The sequence below is a fragment of the Mytilus galloprovincialis genome, chromosome 13 (assembly GCF_965363235.1).
Source record: "Mytilus galloprovincialis chromosome 13, xbMytGall1.hap1.1, whole genome shotgun sequence".
In the NCBI taxonomy this organism is placed as follows: Eukaryota; Metazoa; Mollusca; class Bivalvia; order Mytilida; family Mytilidae; genus Mytilus; species Mytilus galloprovincialis.
In genome coordinates, this window is record NC_134850.1 from 39802417 (window position 1) to 39823907 (window position 21491).

Genomic DNA, 21491 nt, shown 5'->3' on the forward strand with positions numbered 1-21491 from the left:
TTTCGTACAAGTTTAAATTGGCATTGTTACAAAACCTACAAAACGAAAGTAAACATTGACATTGAAAAAATTCTATGTATTGTATTATAAAAGATATATGTAAGTCTAGATGACCGACATGAATGAAGAACAAAAGTCTAGCTGACATGTATGAAAAATTTATCATATCATTCATGAAAAATAAACTATTATGCAAACAAGCATATAATACATGTAATTGGCAAGTCATCAAACCTACTTATAAATAATTCAAAACCGCAGACAATTAAAATGCAAGCTAAGAAAAACTTGAAAATTTGTTTTGCAAATGTAAATCTTTTAAAATGTTACAGATATTTTGTACTTACACTCTAATTCTGCATTACTTATCACATAAAACAACATTCGAAAATCATTTGCTGCGAAATTAAACCACTGAAGTCTGCCAAAACAATTAAAATAGCGTGTCGCTAACAACCAGTTAAATAAATTGTATGAAACAAGTATGCATAATGCAGTATACAAAAGTATAGGGGAAAAAAACAATACAAATTTAACAATGAAACTTTTAAAGGTTCGTGAACAATGTCAACCTATTACCTCTATTGTCATTTGTGTGTATCAACCTCTAAATAAAGTAGGTTCTATATCAGGACTAATATCTTACAATGACTTTTGACACTAATTAGATGCTTTTTCAAGCCTTTTTCAAGCCTTTTGATGAATAATTATAATCTTAAGGTCATTTGACATGGTACAATTTAAACATTAATAGTCAATCGTAAAAGATCAACCTATATTTTATCCATTTTATATCTATGATTTATAAACTGGAAGAACTGGTTATTCATAATGGAAAACCTTTTGACATCTCCAAAACAGATAAACCTCTTATATATATATATATATATCTGAATGACTTAACCTGGTCTTAAGTAAAAAATCTCATGTACTGGTATAGAGTTTCCTTGTTTACCAAAACCTCATTCAAAAGAAAATACTGACATAAAAGCATGTCGGAAAGGCTGCTCATTACTTTGGCTGACCTTAAAATGCAAAACTTAGAATAAGCTGGATGGCATTCAGGCCATAAGTGTCCATATGTCTGGTTTCCATTTTCTTTAAAATCCGCATAAGATTGTCAGTCAGATTTCAAATTCTCCAGGAAATATATGACTCTAGAAAATTACGTAGTCTTTAACACACAACGATTAAAATTGATTTTTTAACTTAAATCAGTTCAGGACCTTGGAATAGAAACCAAATTACGGTATCAAAGACCAAAGATGAGACTTAAAACATAATCCACTTACGTTGACACCGTTAAGATCTTCTTGTTCCATGCTGTCTTAATTCCCAGAACAGTCTACCCCAAATAGTTTTATCACAGTCCCCGTAAGCAGACAAACGATTTAATTTATCATATCTACCCAACACGTTCTTACCTATTACCTATCGTTACAATAAAAATCAATTTTTGTCTGCAATAAACAATTAGGATTAATATACAGGACAAATCGAGTTAATTATGTGTTATAAACATGTATAATGTATTACACATTGTAACAGTATGAACCATACAAATCTAGGGCTGTGCTATACATAAATAATGAGTGTCACATTTTCTGTAACCAATTAATTCATAATTTACAGGTAAATTCCAAAGTACCAATTCATATTTCTTGGTTTCAGCAAGATTTTACCTTATTCTAAGTTATGAGGATCCTAGTACAAATTCATTACCGTATTTATTCTATTTAAAGCCCCCCTTCTAATTAACGCCCCCCTACCGAAAATCGTGTGTTCAGAACTTTTGACCTCTAATAAACGCCCCCATTTTGTAGTTAAAAAAATAAAATTGAAACTTAACCAATACAATATTGCGAAGACAACGACCCGGTCAGTCAGAAACATGAAACGAAAAATCAATAATGCCCATGTTTTAATCCACTCCGATAAACCATCACAGTGTGTACAAGTTCCAGAAATAGATCTGTCAGTTACACAGTACGCTGTTGAAATTATGTTCCATTGATGTGCACACTTGTTCATTCGAAAATTTTAACAAATTATTCGATGAGGTCACATTACCGATATACGCTATTTATAGATTATGGAGACAATAAGAAACACGTGTACGTTACTATAGTCTGTTTCAACAAAATTCAGGTAAAGGTCAATGAAGTAAGGTACGAAATTCGTTTCTCTAATTGACGCCCCCTTTTCGGAAATTGTCTTCGCCCCCGGGGCGTTTGTTAGAATAAATACGGTACATAAGTTAAATTCTAGTATTATGAAAATAATCAATAACCTTAGGTATCAGTTTCATGGATTTTGGTGATCAGTAAAGCCATGATTTGTGTCATTCCATGTCTTGCTAAGTCTTATCTGTTTTTCACTTTGAAGCAAATGATTGAAAATTGGAAAAACTAAATCTTAAAATCAACAAACAATACTGAGATCTCATAAACATCAATAGTCCAGGAGATTCTGTGTGCATCTTCTTATTAGGACCCAACAATGTACTGCAATCTATAAAGACACCAGCTAGTAATGGCTGTATTTGTAATAAAAGTTGCATTGACCAAATATTAGCCTAGGTCTATACAGGACCAGAAAATCATATTTGAATACCTAATTATGTACAAATATACAAAATAAAAAAAGTCTATCAGCATCATACAAAGTTCTCAGCTCAAATGAGCATACATATGGAAACATGTATAGCACCAGAAATTCTATTCAAATTCACATAAGGAATTTACAATGAACAAGATTTCAGGTAGATACAATTAGCCATGAAGAATAATTACAAGCACCCAAATGCTTTGATGAATTAATGAAAAAAAATGAAAAAAATAAGAAAACCAATTCGGTTACTTTTCAAGGTATCCTATACTCTGACAGGTTAAAATATTTTTCTTTACATTTACTTTTGGCTTGTACAATGATATACTTGTTCCTGTAAGAAATTCTTTGTTTGAAATTGCTATACCATCCCATGCTGTGCTATAGTTATCTAATAAAGTTCATTTTTATCTTGTCAAAATATGTGTCCGTACAATACTATTTTCTTCAGAGTGTTAAAATAACAGCAAACATTCATTTGTATGTAACAGGTGATTGTAATTCACTTAAGCTATCATAGTAAAAAATAAGTACTAACAAACATAAATTTTCCATTTACAAATATTCAGATAAACTTTGGACTTTTACTTTAGTACCAAGTCCTCTTTAAGCAAGTGATCTGTCCATACATCATACTTGTATCAATATTATGTCATGATAAAACATGTAGTTTAAAACTTATAAGTTATATTTCATAAATTAAAACTATTCCTTTTTTAGTTAAAACATTGTTAAATGTCTTGGACAGGTTAAGTACTTTAAATAAAAATGTCTAGGATACTACTTTCATTCAAGTACTCAGTTATAAGTTATTAAGGAGAACTAAGATTTACGAAGTTTGCTATATGAAAATAAGGAGATATGATATGATTGCCAATAAGACAACTATCCACCAGAGTATAATTGACATGGATGTAAGCACCTATATGGCACTATAAAGCCTTCCATAATGAGCAAAATCAATCCAATATAGTCAACAATTTCAAACTTTGAAAAAGAAAGTTATTTTCAAAAGACAATTTTTATAACTATAGTGTCATCTCATGAAAAAATGATATGGATTTAGCAAATATAGGGCATTATGAAGCCTTCAACAACAAGCAAAACCAATACAATATAGTCAACTTTTTCAAACTTAAAAAAAAAGATCTTTATAAAAGATGTTTTCATTACTAAATGTCTTCTCATTAAAAGTGCTGATTCAGCATTGCTGAGTATGAAATCAAATGCATACTTGTAAGAACATGACTTCATTTCTGATCCAATTTTTATTATTTGATCATTTCCTGAATTAGAATACTGTTCAGTGTTTACCGTTTGTTATAATAAGGCATCAGTAACCAAAATGCAATTATTATGGTATTAACAGGAAATCTAACTTATCTTGCTTAAGAGAAAATCGACCCCACTTCAATTTAGTTTTATCTGATACAATAAGGCAAAAAATTCCAATAGAAAACTTTATTGCATTAAGAATCTTCTGAATTTGGTCAGCATAATTGAACAATTAACATGAATTAAATATTCAATATCATCTGATTTACCTGTCATGACCAACTTAACAAACAATGGTTAGCCATTGATGTTTCTCGCCAATATATATACAGTATGTGTGAATACAATTATTTCACATTCCAACAGCAATTATATTTAACAATCGGTTTTATTATCAAAATTTGCTGAATGATTAAATCTCTTTCTTACATCTTAATACAAATAATCAGAAATGTCAATTTTAGCTTTCAAACTTTGATGGTGGTCGTTGTTATCAGAAAATTGTTTGTTCAGAAATCAATGTGTGAGAAAAAAATTTCATACATGTATTTACAAAACTTTATTAATCAAAGGAACAATGGAATTTATTATACAACCAGCGGTCAAAAATTAAAACTTTGACGGTAATAAAAACTATTGTTACAAACTAAATCAATGATATGTTTATTGAAATCTAACCAGGCATGGGTAGGTCACATTTCATTATGTATTAAACACCCTATTATTTTTTGTTAATACACATTAAATAAGATTCAAAATTAGCCGCCTGGAACAAATCAGTCTTCCAATGTAAAGATCTTTTAAAAACTATTGAAATTTAACTTTTATTTGTTACAATTTGCTTTATATTTGAATCAATCCTAAACTGTGTATTACAAAGAATTAATAATATCAGTTTGCTCAGTTGATTTAATTATTCAACTAAACAATTTTCTTTTCTAAAAGATTACCAATGAGTGGGCACATCTCTACCTTACCCCAATCTACCTAGGCTGAGCATTCACAATGATATTATCGTGTATAATAAAGTCTTGTAAGACAATGACAAAACAATTACAACAGAAATATAAAATTTTAAAATGCAATTCTATGAAAATACAAGACAAAAGATGTTTATACATATGCACTTGAAATAGAAATATTACTTGTTCACATATTAAGTTACCAACTGTACTGTCCTTTCATTAAAACCATCAATAAGATACAGTTAATAAGAATAAAGGACAGATTATATGTATGAAAGTGAAATAAAGGATCTAATCCATTTCTAAACACTTTTTCTAATGTAAAATATGAAAACACAGGGCAACTCTTACAGTTTAATAAAGTATTGTCAAAAGTGGTCACACACTGATGCAACAATTTTTTGGTAATATTTCGACCTCTGAACTGCAATTTTCTTCAAACAATATTTGCTGTAAAACAATTATTTAGGAGCAAGGCAAAAGATACCAGAGGAACATTTAAACTCATTAGTCGAAAAACCTTCAAACAACACCATGGTTACAAAAGAAAAAAGACCAACAAGAAAACAATAGTACAAAAAAACAAAACATAGAAAACTGAAGACTGAGCATTATGAATCCACTACGAAAACTTGGGTGATCTTGTGTGCTCAGGAAGGGTAAGCAGATCCTGCTCCACATGTGGCACCCTTCCTGTGATTATTAAATGACTGTCCTCTAAATTCAAGCAATTAATCACGATCCGACAACGAAATAATTAGGCCTGTGAGAAATAATTATAAGCAACTTGCTACTAATTTGCCAAAAAATAAACCAATTTGAATTATTGAAAATAAATAAATCTTAGTAGCTTAAAATCAAAATGCAAAGATCTGAGAATAAGTACCGGTAGGTGTTTCTTATAAACATGTAAAACCAATTACAAGGTACACTAGTGGAGAAGAAGTATAACCATAATAGTCTAAAATGCACATCTTGCTTTTAACAGTTTACATGTATTCTAGTTGCATTGGAAATAAACTCATCATAGATACCAGGACTAAATTTAGTATACGCTAGACGCGCGTTTCATCTCAGTTTATTTACCATTAGTACAGAAAAACTTGTGCTATATAATACTCAAACTCCCAATTTAAGTTTATAATACAAAATAATATATATATTCAGTTTTTTTTTATAAAAAATGATAATAACAAAAATAACAAAATTCTAAACTGACCTGATATATAACTGTGGCGCAATCTACTTTAAACAGCGAAAAAATTGTAGAAAGCAGAGCTCAGCACAATGTTTGACGGAAGATTAACTTAGAATAAGTCATTGAAACACATACATTTATATACAGGACTGACAAAACGTTTAATAAGATTAAAATTCATTGACCAGAACCTAACCTCTACATCTCTGATATTATAAACTGGCTTATAATATCACAAGTATTGTTATAATTAAAAAAAAAGTCAGTTATCTGTTAATCTAATAGCTTCAGGATAAAGTGGTGCACTCACTAGAGATTTTACATACAATTTTGAAAATCATTTATATTCACGTCAAATTTCATTAAAATCATTCAAAAATTTCATTAAAATCTATCAAAACATTTCAAAATCAATTAATTATTTTTTAATTCAATCATTTCCAATCCAAATTAAATATAGGTTCAAATGTCCTCTTTAATGGGACAATATATTTCTACACTTGTAGAACTGAATGGTTTGACAGACTTCCAAACTGTTCTTTATGATGATCAAACCTTTTGACACGTTCTGGCTAATATTCATATTGACATACACTATTTTAATCCAATTACCATCTAATATAGAGATTTAAAATCGTATTAAACTGATATATAAAATAAATTAGCATTTTTTTGCAGAACTTCTCATATGTCTCTTCCTACAGCATGCATAAATCTTTTTTTTTCTTCCAAAACATGACAATTATTTTTACAAATGATCTCTAATTATTCTACCAAACTCTAATTATTCTAACTAAGAGATCAGGACATACATTTATGGACAATAAAATACACATTTCTATTCTAAACCTGTGTACAATCAATACATTATAAAATCTATCAATTATGTATTACTTAATAATACTTAAAGAGAAAAATATACAATATTATGTAGTCTAAATAATAAATAACAATGTGATAACAAAACAAGAACTTCTTGATAAATCCTGGTTATGCATTCAGCTGTTGTATTTCTAGCAATTCAGTATGCCTTTTGTCCAGTCAGCGTCCATCTTTGCATTCTTCTGTGTATTCATCTACCTGTTTCTACCAAATAATTTGCTATACAGGCTAAACATGCTATATTTTGTTTCAATATTTTATTTTAAGAGTTAACTCCCCTTATGACCATTTCATTTTGTAGGCATGAAAATACCCATCCAAAGAATATAGGATTAGGTATTTTTCTTAAAAGTATGATACCAAACCTTGAATGTTAAAAATAAAATTTTGTAATTTGAATTCAATGGAAGATTCTATGAATTTCTGATGCTTGTTGAACTGACTTCAACTCTGAACCATACCTTTGTGCTATAGGGAATTAACTCTTAAACATGTAAATTAAGTACTGTGGATCCATTTACTTTCGTGGGTACCAATTTTCTTGCATTAAGGAAAATTTGCATGTTTGTTGATATTTAGTTTTGTGGTTTTGCCGAACTCTGCATACTAGCCAATATATATTTTTTTATTCATTGAACATTTAGATTTGTGGTTCACCTGTTCCCACAAAATCTATGAAAATTGGTATCCAACAAATAATAATGAATCCACAGTAATAAATGACAATTTTACACATCTACAAACATGTGACCTCAAAACCTACCTTATCACTAAGAGCATTGTACTTGATTCCCAGTTCATCACGCTCTGCTCGACTCGCAGCAAGGAGGTCCTCTACTCTGTTCAATTCTGCTGCTAATATACGGTTTTCTTCCGTCAACTGGCCTGTGTTTGGAGTTGACATTCTGTTAGATGGTATGTCTATATCATCAGGTGAGAGGTTCTTGGTTATTATCTCCCTTATACGGGCTGGTATCTTTGATGGGTTGCTGTCCTCACCTCTTATCGTGTAGTCGTCAACTTCTTTTAGTACAGAATCCTCAAGCCTCTGAAATACATAAAATTTATTTCAATACTGAAGTTTATAGAAGAAAATAGAAATATTCTAATGTGTTGCATAAAGATTTTTTTTAATGGTTATTTGGAATGAGTTTGTGATATTCTTTTAATCTAACAGCATGGTGGAACAATTAATTTTACATAGAACAATGAGAAAATCTATCAATTGAAGGATCGTTGGGCAAAAACCATCTTGGCCAGCCAAGGATTCAGATCAGGCTCCTGAGAGTAGGGGGCTTTTTCTTTACACTAAGCTATCAAAGAGGGGTTAAAAACTAATGCATGATAGACCAACCAATCATACACCACTTGCACTGGTTCTGACCGTACCAATTTTTACTGCAGGTACGGAAAATCGTACCAAAAAAAATCAATATATTAAAAAAATATATGCTAGAATAGTATGCAAACTTCCATACAATAAATGTTTTCCATTTACCAATGCAGGTTTTCTTAAATAAATAAATAAACGTCTTTCAACATTTAAAGTACTGAGCACGTCAATGTATGTAACCGCAGTACCGTAATCAGTTTATTGATTACCAATTAATGATTAATAAATCGGAATTGTTTAAGATGCTGTTGTGGATAATGTTGGGTGTTGTTATTAGTACATGCGCCAATCTGACACAGACTGAATAAACTAAAACTGATGGATAATCTGAAGAATGTTATAGCCAGCAACAATCGCCAGCTAATTCACAAAATCTCCACATGATGTTGCTAGTTCTTTTAGTTTAACGCATCAGTTTGGAAATATTTTCAAGGTCGAAGAAGCCAGCAGTTTTTCTTTTGATTAATTGTTGCAAGTTTTGATTCCAGACGATGTAGATATAAACCTCATAGCATTCAAAACAATTGGAAATAGTAATATTATTGTTTGCACAATGCCATATCCTTAGATTTGCAGGTAACCGATATATGTAATGATTTCACTCGGTTTTTTTTAATAAAACCACCGCAAGTCAAGTTCAAAATCAGTTGATTGACTGTTTATTTTCTTAACATATAGTTGCAAATATTTCAAGCATAATGTCAATTGAAATCAGAGGTGAGGTTTGTTTTTTATAATTCAAGAAACCGTATTGCAAAAGGGGATATAACCTTTATGGGGACTCCGGAATTGTTCATTAAAAGTCGGAATTGGTTATGTTCGGGTCTTCGTAAGACCTCTAACACTTCATACTCCTTTCTGCACTGTGCCTTTCTTTGAGTGCCCTTCCGTAACATAAACCCCGAACATATATCACATTATTTCACATATCTATACTTCACCGGGAGGCGGTTTTTGTGGGACTGCCGATTTACTCTTTCCATTGGTTATTACAATAATTTAGAAAAACTGTAGGAATGGTGTAGAATTTATGTACAAAATGCATTGTATTTTTTAAAAAGAATCGTGATCAAGGGACAGAAGACAAACCAGAGAACAAATAAGACACACAAGGACAAACAACACCATTCAACATTGAAAACTAAAATCAAATTAGAAACATGGACCCCTAAAAAATCTGGTGCTCCAGAAGCGTAAGCAGGTCCTTCTTGCAAGACAACCGTTGTCCAAAAAATCACGGTAATTGCGACAGGCTCTCTAGTAAATGTGCATATGACAAAATCATCACAACACATATAAACAAGATACAAATTATCAAGAACACAGTGATTTATTTCAGTTCTTCATCTTGACAGTTGCTGCATGATCATTTCAAAAATTTATATCCTACCAGGTCAAGATGACCCCATAGTGTTAATTTATGTGATTGTCTTGAACCTTAAAAACATTAAAACACATTAAAACATTTAATTTAACTTTGTTTTCTTTCATTGTTTTCAATTTTAGTCCTTTTGTGTGTTATGGGATCTAGAAAGGTGTACATGTGCATTCTCCAAAACACTTCAAAAAGACTTCTGATGTTCATATCATTTACACTCAACGTTTTTTATCATGTATTTTTTTTTACTATCAATGTTTAACCCCAGTTGGGGTGCAACATTGATAGTAAAAAAAATCTGATACTATCCAAATTTGGGTTTAACATTGATAGTAAAAAAAATATCCGCTAAAAAACATTGAATGTAAATGATATAAACCTCGGAAGTCTTATAATATAGGACTACCGGGCCGGCTGCAGCTTATCCCATGCATGCAGTGTGTGAGGATTGACATAGTTTTTTTACACATTCCCGATCCTCATTCATTTTTCTATTCACTATAGCTCAATAGTTGCTAGCCGCACTTTGATTGTTTTATTTTAAAAATAATAATATTAAGATCTTATAATAAATAAACTGACAGAAATCACTTGTAAATCATGAATTTTGTGCAATGATTTGTCACGAGGTATAGTATGACAGTATTAATTGTTCTCATTCACCAATCTTGCTATGTAAATGACACAAATCATATAGAAAAAAAACTACAAAACCTGCAAGACACAGACATTCATTTTTTTTCAAATTGTCTTGTAAAAAATGCTGCTGTTCAAAAACATTTTTTAGTGCCAGGAAACACTCAGAATGCAGGATTTTAACAATATAAACCCCAGAGCTTGTGGGGGCCTTGAGCAGCCCCCATACCCCCTGCCGTAATGCAGTCTCGCCTTCGAGGCTGGATGAGACACATACATGTACTGGATGGGCCACTTCGTGTCCCATATGTCTTATTTGCCAAAACCGTACAATTATTTTTTGGCATGCTACGCCTATGACTTGATGAGAAAAATGTTGTTAATCTGGTCAGTACATAACATGATCAAATTCAATAATATGTTATATGTATAAGCATCTATATCTTAAATTCTTTGATCTTTTTGCTATTCTTACCTTTTGTTGAAGAAGACCATTAACCTAAACACTTTAACAAATTAATATATTTGTCAAATGTTTACCTTGTTAGATGAGTTAATTCATTTCTCATGTTTTTAATACAAAGTCAAGATTAATCTGATTATAACTTTATTTTCAAATGTTTTTGCTCCTTTTGTGTTTTTTTTCCCCCTTTAAACTGCGTCAGATATCCATGTAAAGCTTGTTTATTAAATAATGAAATAGAAGATGTCAATATAATTTAAATGACTGTATTTCTAAATATTTTTTGCCTCTTTTATGTTTTTTTTCTTTTTAATAGCCAAGGAGGTAAAGTTTGTTTATCATCGATCAATGAAAAAAGAAAATGTTAATACTAATTTAATGTTATATACATTAGAATTGATTCCATTAAATCATGCTTTGATTTTTAAAAGCAGCCGAAATGTTATGATTGTCTATGAATAGGTTTAGAAATGTTGCTTCACAGACGATCAACATAAATCAATCATAGTAGATACAGTGATCATAACAATCAGCTTAATAAGGGTTAAGGCAAAATTTATCAAGTCAACCTTGATTTTTAAGTTTCCTTTAATATCATGAAGTTGCTTTGTAATTTGATGATAAAATATTGCTTCTTTAACCTGAAGCCAAGCAAAAACTTGTTATATTTATAATTATATTAAGAAATTAAGATTTATAAGAATTTAGCAACTACATATCTGTTATATTTCCCACAATTTCTCATACCATGGTTATTCAAGATTTCTCTCAAAACAATTTGGTCAAATGAAGGTAGAGCATCTGGAATTTCTTAACCCGAAATTTTCATTTTTCGTGCCAATGAGGCTTCTATGAGCAGATATACCCCATATTTATTTTTATAAGGACCTTTAACACTTCAAAACATAGAAACATAGACATCAGCAAAAGTTCAAAACAAAAATGGACTCAATCTATTTGTAGACGAAACACGCTCCAAAATTCTAAGATTATTCATAATACAGACTCCAAAGGGATGATATTATTAAGCCTGTATGTACATTTCCTTTCAATAATAACAAGGAAATACACATTTTGTTCACCTCTCACATATAACTGAATGTTTTAGTATATGTATGCATGTAATTATAATAATATACAACAAACCTTTTTTACAAATAGTTTTTTACCCACTTGAAATAAATTCATTACAATTCAAAAGCTTGGTTCAAATTAAACAAAATCAGCTTTTTTTAAGATTTATAATGTTATCATGTAACAGGACATGTCTTATCCTTAATCATTCTTACAAGCATCCTCAACTACATGTATCATTTATAATCATGATATGATTTGAGAAACATTGCTTCAAAATGATTGATTTTTACAGTTCTAAAGAAAACATTAAAATTAGAGAGAGACCAAAGTCAAAATTATAGTCCGGCAAATATACATTGATCCTGACGGACTGTATAAGAAAAGATTTCAAAAAGCTTTTACCATAAGGAGAAAATAAAAGTTAAAGCTTAGAAACTTACACTTGCACAATTTTGAGACATATATAAAAGGATAAGTATATTTATATAAGGTTGCAATGGGTTTTTTTTATCACTGACTTTAATATACTGACTCCATTTCTATAATGTATTCCTGCATACTCAAATAAATTTTCATTGAGTAAATATTAGCCAGAAGATCTGAGGACATAATTTACAATGTAACATAAAAAGAGAAAACTTCATTTACATTTTCAATCTGATATCAAATGCTCAAATAACGTTACATTTTATTTTTAAAAGCTCATAGATGTAAACCATACAGTCAAAGCAGTGTTAATTTCACACATTAATTCACTTCTATTTCATCCGTTAAATTATAGACCAGAAGAGTAAATGATTTATTCAGAAAATGTATACTTCGCCCTGCCACCAATCCTGTTTAAAGCCTATAATTATTTGGGCTATTTAATCAAAGTCATGATGATTTTTTTAATTGTAACACATTTGGAATGGAGAACAATTGTGTTGTATAAACCAATATGTGAATGACGTGCTCTGACATATCAACAGAATTAATTATACAGAGCAAGGAAATCAAATAATATACACATGACAGGGCCTTTTAAGTTTTATAGCTGGTCATACAGTATGGGTTTTTCTCATTGTTGAAGAACCTAAGTTTGCCTATAATTGCTTACATCACCTTCATTGGAACTTTGGTGGATAGTTGTCTGTCATTGGCAATCATACCACATCTCCTTATTTGTATATATGTATTACTTTAATGGAGATTTTTATAGAGTAAAAAATATCTTCCTATAATTACATGTTTAATATGCAGTACATTTTTGTATTACTATATTGTACATATGTGAGTTTCAAAACAGAAATATTAAGCAAGAATAAACTTCATCAGAGAGATATATGTCTTGTGTGCATTAAGATATATTCTAAAAAACATCACTTGAAATGTACAATATATAGTGTAAAATCTATGTCATGTATGTACATGTATGCTTTGTAAATGTGGTTAGTTATGCTAATAAGTTTGAAATACTCTGAAAACTGAATTTTCTAGTATGTTAAATATGCAAAATTTTCAAAATCAATAGACTATCAGTCAGAGCTAATTAAACACAATGAAATCCAATATATGGGTGCATTCATCATTGGTATACATTAGAAAATTAGAAAATGACAACTTTTAATATTGCTATTGAAAATATGCATTGACTTCAAATAAACTGAGCAAATTAAAGATGTAAACCACTTGCAAAAAAGTCTTCACCAACTACATAAAAGTATGACATTTAGTGTACTATAATAAATGTTTTTGTTTAATATTTTATAAATTCTTCAAGTTTTGGTAAATGTTGTCTGTGTTCTGATATCACATGTGATGAAAAATATCAATTTCTATTGCCCAAAGTCCCATAACTCTGTAAGTTTAAAAGTTCTGGAAATGAATTTTAAGATGGCTGTAATACATAAAACCTCAATTAATTACTGTTTTTGCAAGGTTTTGTCAAAACATAATTGAGCTATAATCAAACATGTAAAAAAATAAACTGCTAATTTTTAAATCCAGAAACCTGATCAATAATTTAACTATGGCAAGAGTCAAAATTGTAAAAAATCAAAAAAATCTCATATCGTGTAAAAATTGTAAAGATTAGTCATGATAAACCTTAGTTTAAAAAAACCTGCTCTGATGGACAATGGTTTAACATAATATTTTAGCATTTATATCTTTAATGAGCTTGTCATAAAAACTGAGCAGATTAGGTTTTAGTTTTCAAACTAAACGCATTGTATGTATTAATACTACCTTATCAGGCTGGGTTGGAGAAGACAGAGCTGTATTAAATATCTATCAAAATATAGGTAAAAATCTCAAGTTTGGTTGAAAGTTTTACAGAGAACTTTAAAATGAGTATATGATTAAACCATACAACGGGTAAGACATGACACAAATTAAGTTTGATGAGAAGTAAAATTGGTTAGATTAAACTTTCTGTAATTTTTTTAAAATTTCGTAAAATTTACTGTCCTCTAGCTCAATTGTACCGGGTAATCCTTTTTTTACTAAATATAAATATTTTTTGTGACTTTCACAAAAATAAGGGCTTTCTTTTTAACCATTTGAAGGAAACTCCAAAGAACCGACTTGGTTTGTATTGTCTAGTCATACATTTGTACACATTACATGTGTTATTACATGTATATAAATTTAATGGTTTTGTTGATGCCTATATAAATGGAACTTTATGTATGTAAACCATTGTAAACATACATCTAAAAGCTTTTAATTTCAGTCCAGTAGAATGAACCATAATCATTTCCTTCAAATTCAAAGAAGTGAATTCTTTTTAGAAAAAAATTAATGTAAACATGGTAAAAAATCCTGAAGTCCTTAAATCAGAATACAGAACCAGATGCTCCGCAGGGCGTAGCTTTATACGACCGCAGAGGTTGAACCCTGAACGGTTGGGGCAAGTATGGACACAACATTCAAGCTGGATTCAGCTCTAAATTTGGATTGTGATTAAATAGTTGACACAGCATAGGTTTCTGACACAGAATGAATGTGTTCTAATGAACTTAAAATTTTTGTTTTCTCTTAGAGCAATTCACTATGCTGTTGAATATTAATCCTCTCAAAACAAGAATGTGTCCTCAGTACACGAATGCCCCACTCGCACTATCATTTTCCATGTTCAGTGGACCGTAAAATTGGGGTAAAAACTCTAATTTGGCATTAAAATTAGAAAGATCATATCATAGGGGACATGTGTACTAAGTTTGAAGTCGATTGGACTTAAACTTCATCAAAAACTACCTTGACCAAAAACTTTAACCTGAAGCGGGACAGACGGACGGACGAACGGACGGACGAACGAACGGACAGACGGACGGACGGACGGACGCACAGACCAGAAAACATAATGCCCCTCTACTATCGTAGGTGGGGCATAAAAATGTTTGAAGAAATTTTCTTTTTTATTTATGAAATTTCAAATGAGAAAAATTGAACCCAATTTTTTTAATCACATCCCCCTTTCCCTTATTCCAAAACTAATCTCAATTAAAATTTCTAATGGAGTTTGCAACAATAACTACTCATTTAAATACATCATAAAATATTAAGATGTAAAAAAAACTGCTTGTTATCACTGAATGTTATTTATTATAATTTATCAGTTGGTAGTAAAAAGTGAATATACATTGTATATTGTATATAACAAAGATTTAAGTTGATTCTGGACAAAGAAAGATAACTCCAATTAAAAAAAAATCTTGCTATTGCACAATATTTTGCAATTAGATATTTCTTGCTTACTATTCTGGACAAAGAAAGATAACTCTAATTAAAAAAAAATTTGCTATTTCACAATATTGTGCAATTAGATATTTCTTGCCATTGCGCAATACTGTGCAATTGAAAAGACTTGCTATTGCACAACACTTAATATAATAATTTTAGATCCTGATTTGGACCAACTTGAAAACTGGGCCCATAATAAAAAATCTAAGTACATTTTTGGATTCAGCATATCAAAGAACCCCAAGATTTCAATTTTTGTTGAAATCAGACTAAGTTTAATTTTGGACCCTTTGGACTTTAGTGTAGACCAATTTGAAAACAGGACCAAAAATGAAGAATCTACATACACAGTTAGATTTGGTATATCAAAGAACCCCATTTATTCAATTTTTGATGAAATCAAACAAAGTTTAATTTTGGACCCCGATTTGGACCAACTTGAAAACTGGGCCAATAATCAAGAATCTAAGTACATTTTTAGATTCAGCATATCAAAGAACCTAACTGATTCATTTTTTGTCAAAATCAAACTAAGTTTAATTTTGGACCCTTTGGACCTTAATGTAGACCAATTTGAAAACGGGACCAAAAGTTAAGAATCTACATACACAGTCATGACAGTTAGATTCGACATATCAAAAAACCCCAATTATTCAATTTTGATGAAATCAAACAAAGTTTAATTTTGGACCCTTTGGGCCCCTTATTCTGTTGGGACCAAAACTCCCAAAATCAATACCAACCTTCCTTTTATGGTCATAAACCTTGTGTTTAAATTTCATAGATTTCTATTTACTTATACTAACGTTATGGTGCGAAAACCAAGAAAAATGCTTATTTGGGTCCCTTTTTGGCCCCTAATTCCTAAACTGTTGGGACCTAAACTCCCAAAATCAATACCAACCTTCCTTTTGTAGTCATTAACATTGTGTTTAAATTTCATTGATTTCTATTTACTTAAACTAAAGTTATTGTGTGAAAACCAAGAATAATGCTTATTTGGGCCCTTTTTTGGCCCCTAATTCCTAAACTGTTGAAACCTAAACTCCCAAAATCAATCCCAACCGTTCTTTTGTGGTCATAAACCTTGTGTCAAAATTTCATAGATTTCTATTAACTTAAACTAAAGTTATAGTGCGAAAACCAAGAAAATGCTTATTTGGGCCCTTTTTGGCCCCTAATTCCTAAAATGTTGGGACCAAAACTCCCAAAATCAATACCAACCTTCCTTTTGTGGTCATAAACCTTGTGTTAAAATTTCATAGATTTCCATTCACTTTTACTAAAGTTAGAGTGCGAAAACTAAAAGTATTCGGACGCCGGACGACGACGACGACGCAGACGCCAACGTGATAGCAATATACGACGAAAAATTTTTCAAATTTTGCGGTCGTATAAAAATTGAACCCAATTTTTTTAATCACATCCCCCTTTCCCTTATTCCAAAACTAATCTCAATTAAAATTTCTAATGGAGTTTGCAACAATAACTACTCATGAAATATTAAGATGTAAAAAAACTGCTTGTTATCACTGAATGGTAAAGATTATTTTAATTTATCAGTTGGTAGTAAAAAGTGAATATACATTGTATATTGTATATAACAAAGATTTAAGTTGATTCTGGACAAAGAAAGATAACTCCAATTAAAAAAAAATCTTGCTATTGCACAATATTTTGCAATTAGATATTTCTTGCTTACTATTCTGGACAAAGAAAGATAACTCTAATTAAAAAAAAATTTGCTATTTCACAATATTGTGCAATTAGATATTTCTTGCCATTGCGCAATACTGTGCAATTGAAAAGACTTGCTATTGCACAATACTTAATATAATAATTTTAGATCCTGATTTGGACCAACTTGAAAACTGGGCCCATAATAAAAAATCTAAGTACATTTTTGGATTCAGCATATCAAAGAACCCCAAGATTTCAATTTTTGTTAAAATCAGACTAAGTTTAATTTTGGACCCTTTGGACTTTAGTGTAGACCAATTTGAAAACAGGACCAAAAATGAAGAATCTACATACACAGTTAGATTTGGTATATCAAAGAACCCCATTTATTCAATTTTTGATGAAATCAAGCAAAGTTTAATTTTGGACCCCGATTTGGACCAACTTGAAAACTGGGCCAATAATCAAGAATCTAAGTACATTTTTAGATTCAGCATATCAAAGAACCTAACTGATTCATTTTTTGTCAAAATCAAACTAAGTTTAATTTTGGACCCTTTGGACCTTAATGTAGACCAATTTGAAAACGGGACCAAAAGTTAAGAATCTACATACACAGTCATGACAGTTAGATTCAGCATATCAAAGAACCCCAATTATTCAATTTTGATGAAATCAAACAAAGTTTAATTTTGGACCCTTTGGGCCCCTTATTCTGTTGGGACCAAAACTCCCAAAATCAATACTAACCTTCCTTTTATGGTCATAAACCTTGTGTTTAAATTTCATAGATTTCTATTTACTTATACTAACGCAGTGATATTGTTGTCTTTTTTCAAAACTACCTCTACCGTTTTTTATTGGGAAAAATGCATATTTTTTATTGAAATTGGGAAATATTATTCTAACCACATCTCCGATTTTTTGCTGACCTTTGCTGTCTTTTTTGCACTGTTTTTTCATGTCTATTTTGGTTGTCAGACATTTTCAACCTCGAAGGTACTTTTCGAAGAGGGAAAAAAACAGAAGCAATGATGGTACTTAATGCATTGAAAACTTCATGTGTTACAAACACCATGATGATTCTGATCAGAAAACCGTATCTCTAAAGTGCTTTATAATATCAAAATAATAACATGAATACGATATTTACAAACATTACTACCAATGCTATCACTGTTTGGGGAAAATGTAGACCTTTTTGGGAGGAATTTTAAGCCATTTTTTTTAGTAATTGGGAATTTTCTCTAGGGGAAAAGGCCGAATTTCGGCTGTTATTTGAGGCAAACAATATCACTGTAACGTTATGGTGCGAAAACCAAGAAAAATGCTTATTTGGGTCCCTTTTTGGCCCCTAATTCCTAAACTGTTGGGACCTAAACTCCCAAAATCAATACCAACCTTCCTTTTGTAGTCATTAACATTGTGTTTAAATTTCATTGATTTCTATTTACTTAAACTAAAGTTATTGTGCGAAAACCAAGAATAATGCTTATGTGGGCCCTTTTTTGGCCCCTAATTCCTAAACTGTTGAAACCAAAACTCCCAAAATCAATCCCAACCGTTCTTTTGTGGTCATAAACCTTGTGTCAAAATTTCATAGATTTCTATTAACTTAAACTAAAGTTATAGTGCGAAAACCAAGAAAATGCTTATTTGGGCCCTTTTTGGCCCCTAATTCCTAAAATGTTGGGACCAAAACTCCCAAAATCAATACCAACCTTCCTTTTGTGGTCATAAACCTTGTGTTAAAATTTCATAGATTTCCATTCACTTTTACTAAAGTTAGAGTGCGAAAACTAAAAGTATTCGGATGACGACGACGCCGCAGACGACGACGCCAACGTGATAGCAATATACGACGAAAAATTTTTCAAATTTTGCGGTCGTATAAAAAGTATTTAGCAATTTTCTAAAAAAAATGTAGTCACTATATAGTGACATTAGAATTTTTCATGAATATAAAACAGATATATTAAGATATGCATGATATGTATTTGGTGTCCTATACAATGAATATAAGTTAATAATTATTTTTTTTCATGATCTACATGTAGATCAAAGATCGTCATATTTTACTAATTTGTAAAGGTGCTATAACAAATGATTGAATTGTCCATATAGATTATTTGAATAGTACAAGTTCACTTTAAGATTAAACAAACAGTCATTTGTAAAGAACTCTTCAAAACATTGTCATTCTTTATTATATGTCACTGACTCTCTATAAACTTTTCTTTGGTTCACAAAATTACTAAGGAAAGTCTTTCTAGAGCAAATTATGGTACATGTATGATCATAAATGGGAAATCCATGTTTGCTTTCGATATTCAAATATGACTTAACATAAAATGTACATTGAACATGGTTGTAAATTGTATGTTTTAAATATTTGCCACTTACAAAAATATCACATCTTCATCATGCTGATTAGGTTTTTTTCCCCAAATTTTAACATTTACTTATTTTTTTATGTTTATGGTGAAAATACTTTGAATAGGTAAAGAGGAAAGCCTACTGTGAACTATATGCATGTTTTTAATTTTACTTGGTTCTCTAAAATCGTCCATTTTCAACAACAAAAAATAGCAATATACACTTTGTAGTTGTTCACTTGGTATATTTGATACATGTACATATGTAAAAATATATTTCAAAACAATTACACAATTGAGTTTGATAGAAGGGTTGCACACTAACATGTATAACACTGTCATACATTGTTAGTGCCTGTAACTCATTGGTCTTATATATGTTAATGCTGTAAATCATATTTGTATTTTTTTTATTGTACAGGTAAATCAGGCAGTTAGTGTTCTGTGTTATTGTTTTATTGATCAATGATGCGGGACATGCTTTAAACTAAAGATTGTAGTTGCTAACTTTTAAGTTTTTTGGTCTCTGGAGGAAAGTTGTCTCATGGGCAATCATTCCATGTAATGTTCATGTAGCAGCTGATTTTTTTCTTACAAACATGTACATATATTTAAATACATGTAGTGATGTACATATATGTCATGTATGTATCATTAAACTATTTATCAGGATAATTAGTATGCTAGGTAGTGAGGTAAGAGTTTCCAAATAGACTCAATAGAGCTTAATGTAGGAACTAGGGGCAGCCAAATCTGAAAATCACAAGGGGACACAGAATCCTTAAAGTTTCATAACTCTGTAGAAGTCACTATTTTTCATGAAATAAGGATAAAGTCTGAAGCTGAAATAGTTAGTGAAAAATCTTTTCACTGAATGAGCATGCAATGAATAAGTTTTTAACTTGCAGAAAATTGCTTTGTACTGATAAAATATTGATTTTTTGCAGTGAGTGTTTGGTCTTTAGGGAGATCCCATAAGTTACCAGTTCATAACATCCCAGACTTTGAGCAAGTTCCGTTAAATGTGGACCAAGAATACGTCTGTCACCAGATTTGGGGTTAGTTTTGGTCACAGTGTTGTCTCTAACAGGAGGAGAACCATGCCTATGCAGAAAATAACTCATTTCTATGTCATGTAACTTGTAAATTTGTTGATTCTCGATTCATAACATTTCGTAAACAAAATTCACTTCCGGTTTACGATACACAACGTATAAATTTTGTGTTGCTAGGTATAGCGTCCCTTGCAAAATAATCAAAATGGTTAAATCAGCAACATATAATAAAAAAATACATTAAATCACCAAAATATTTTAAGAACAACATTTAGTTCAGAAGAAAGCAAATATGATTCGTATAGCTTTAATACCAACTTGATACACTGACAGTGATCAAATAAAAATATTTTGCGATTGGCTAGCCTATGTCTGTTATGAAAGTGAAAGTTGATTTTATTCAGTTTAATTAAAGTTAAAATAAGTCAAAATTTCAAAAGAGTAGCACACATTTAAATTTAATTTCGAATACAAAAATAAGGTCAACTTTAAATCCCGAAGTACTACAAACGTAAAATATTGTTGTATGCAAGAATTGTCAAAACGGGCACCTGTCAAATTATGAAGCTTTTAAAAGAAAAATAATAAATATATTAATGTCACCTGAATGACCCTCTCCAACCGCTGGTCTCGGTCTTCGAAAGCCATTTGGCCTGTTCTTCAGATATTCAAATTTGGTTCCTTATCACAACTCTTTCAAATATACCACCATAAACAATTAGTTTAAATTCCTTTATCAATCACTCAATTACCCGAAAGTGCCAGTGGACCGGATCGTACT

The 21491-nt window shown here is 30.6% G+C and overlaps 2 protein-coding genes across 11 annotated transcripts in view; one reads left to right on the top strand and one right to left on the bottom strand.

Moving 5' to 3' along the window:
• LOC143057256 (uncharacterized) overlaps positions 1-21491 on the bottom strand; it is a 104880-nt gene that overhangs the window by 51462 nt on the left and 31927 nt on the right. For 7 of the 10 annotated variants that reach the window (XM_076230525.1, XM_076230524.1, XM_076230522.1 and 4 more), the window contains exon 2: positions 7691-7975. In XM_076230525.1, the coding sequence (XP_076086640.1) occupies positions 7691-7975 (285 nt within the window). Of the gene's footprint in view, positions 1-1292; positions 1413-7690; positions 7976-20638; positions 20795-21313; positions 21457-21491 lie in introns of those variants that run through there. The other 3 variants (XM_076230527.1, XM_076230526.1, XM_076230535.1) reach the window with 3 other exon arrangements.
• The window catches only part of LOC143057259 (peroxisome biogenesis factor 2-like), a 43150-nt gene continuing 42305 nt past the window's right edge, over positions 20647-21491 (top strand). The window contains exon 1 of the mRNA XM_076230539.1: positions 20647-20713. Within this exon, the coding sequence (XP_076086654.1) occupies positions 20678-20713 (36 nt within the window). The 5' untranslated portion in view covers positions 20647-20677. The remainder of the gene's footprint in view (positions 20714-21491) is intronic.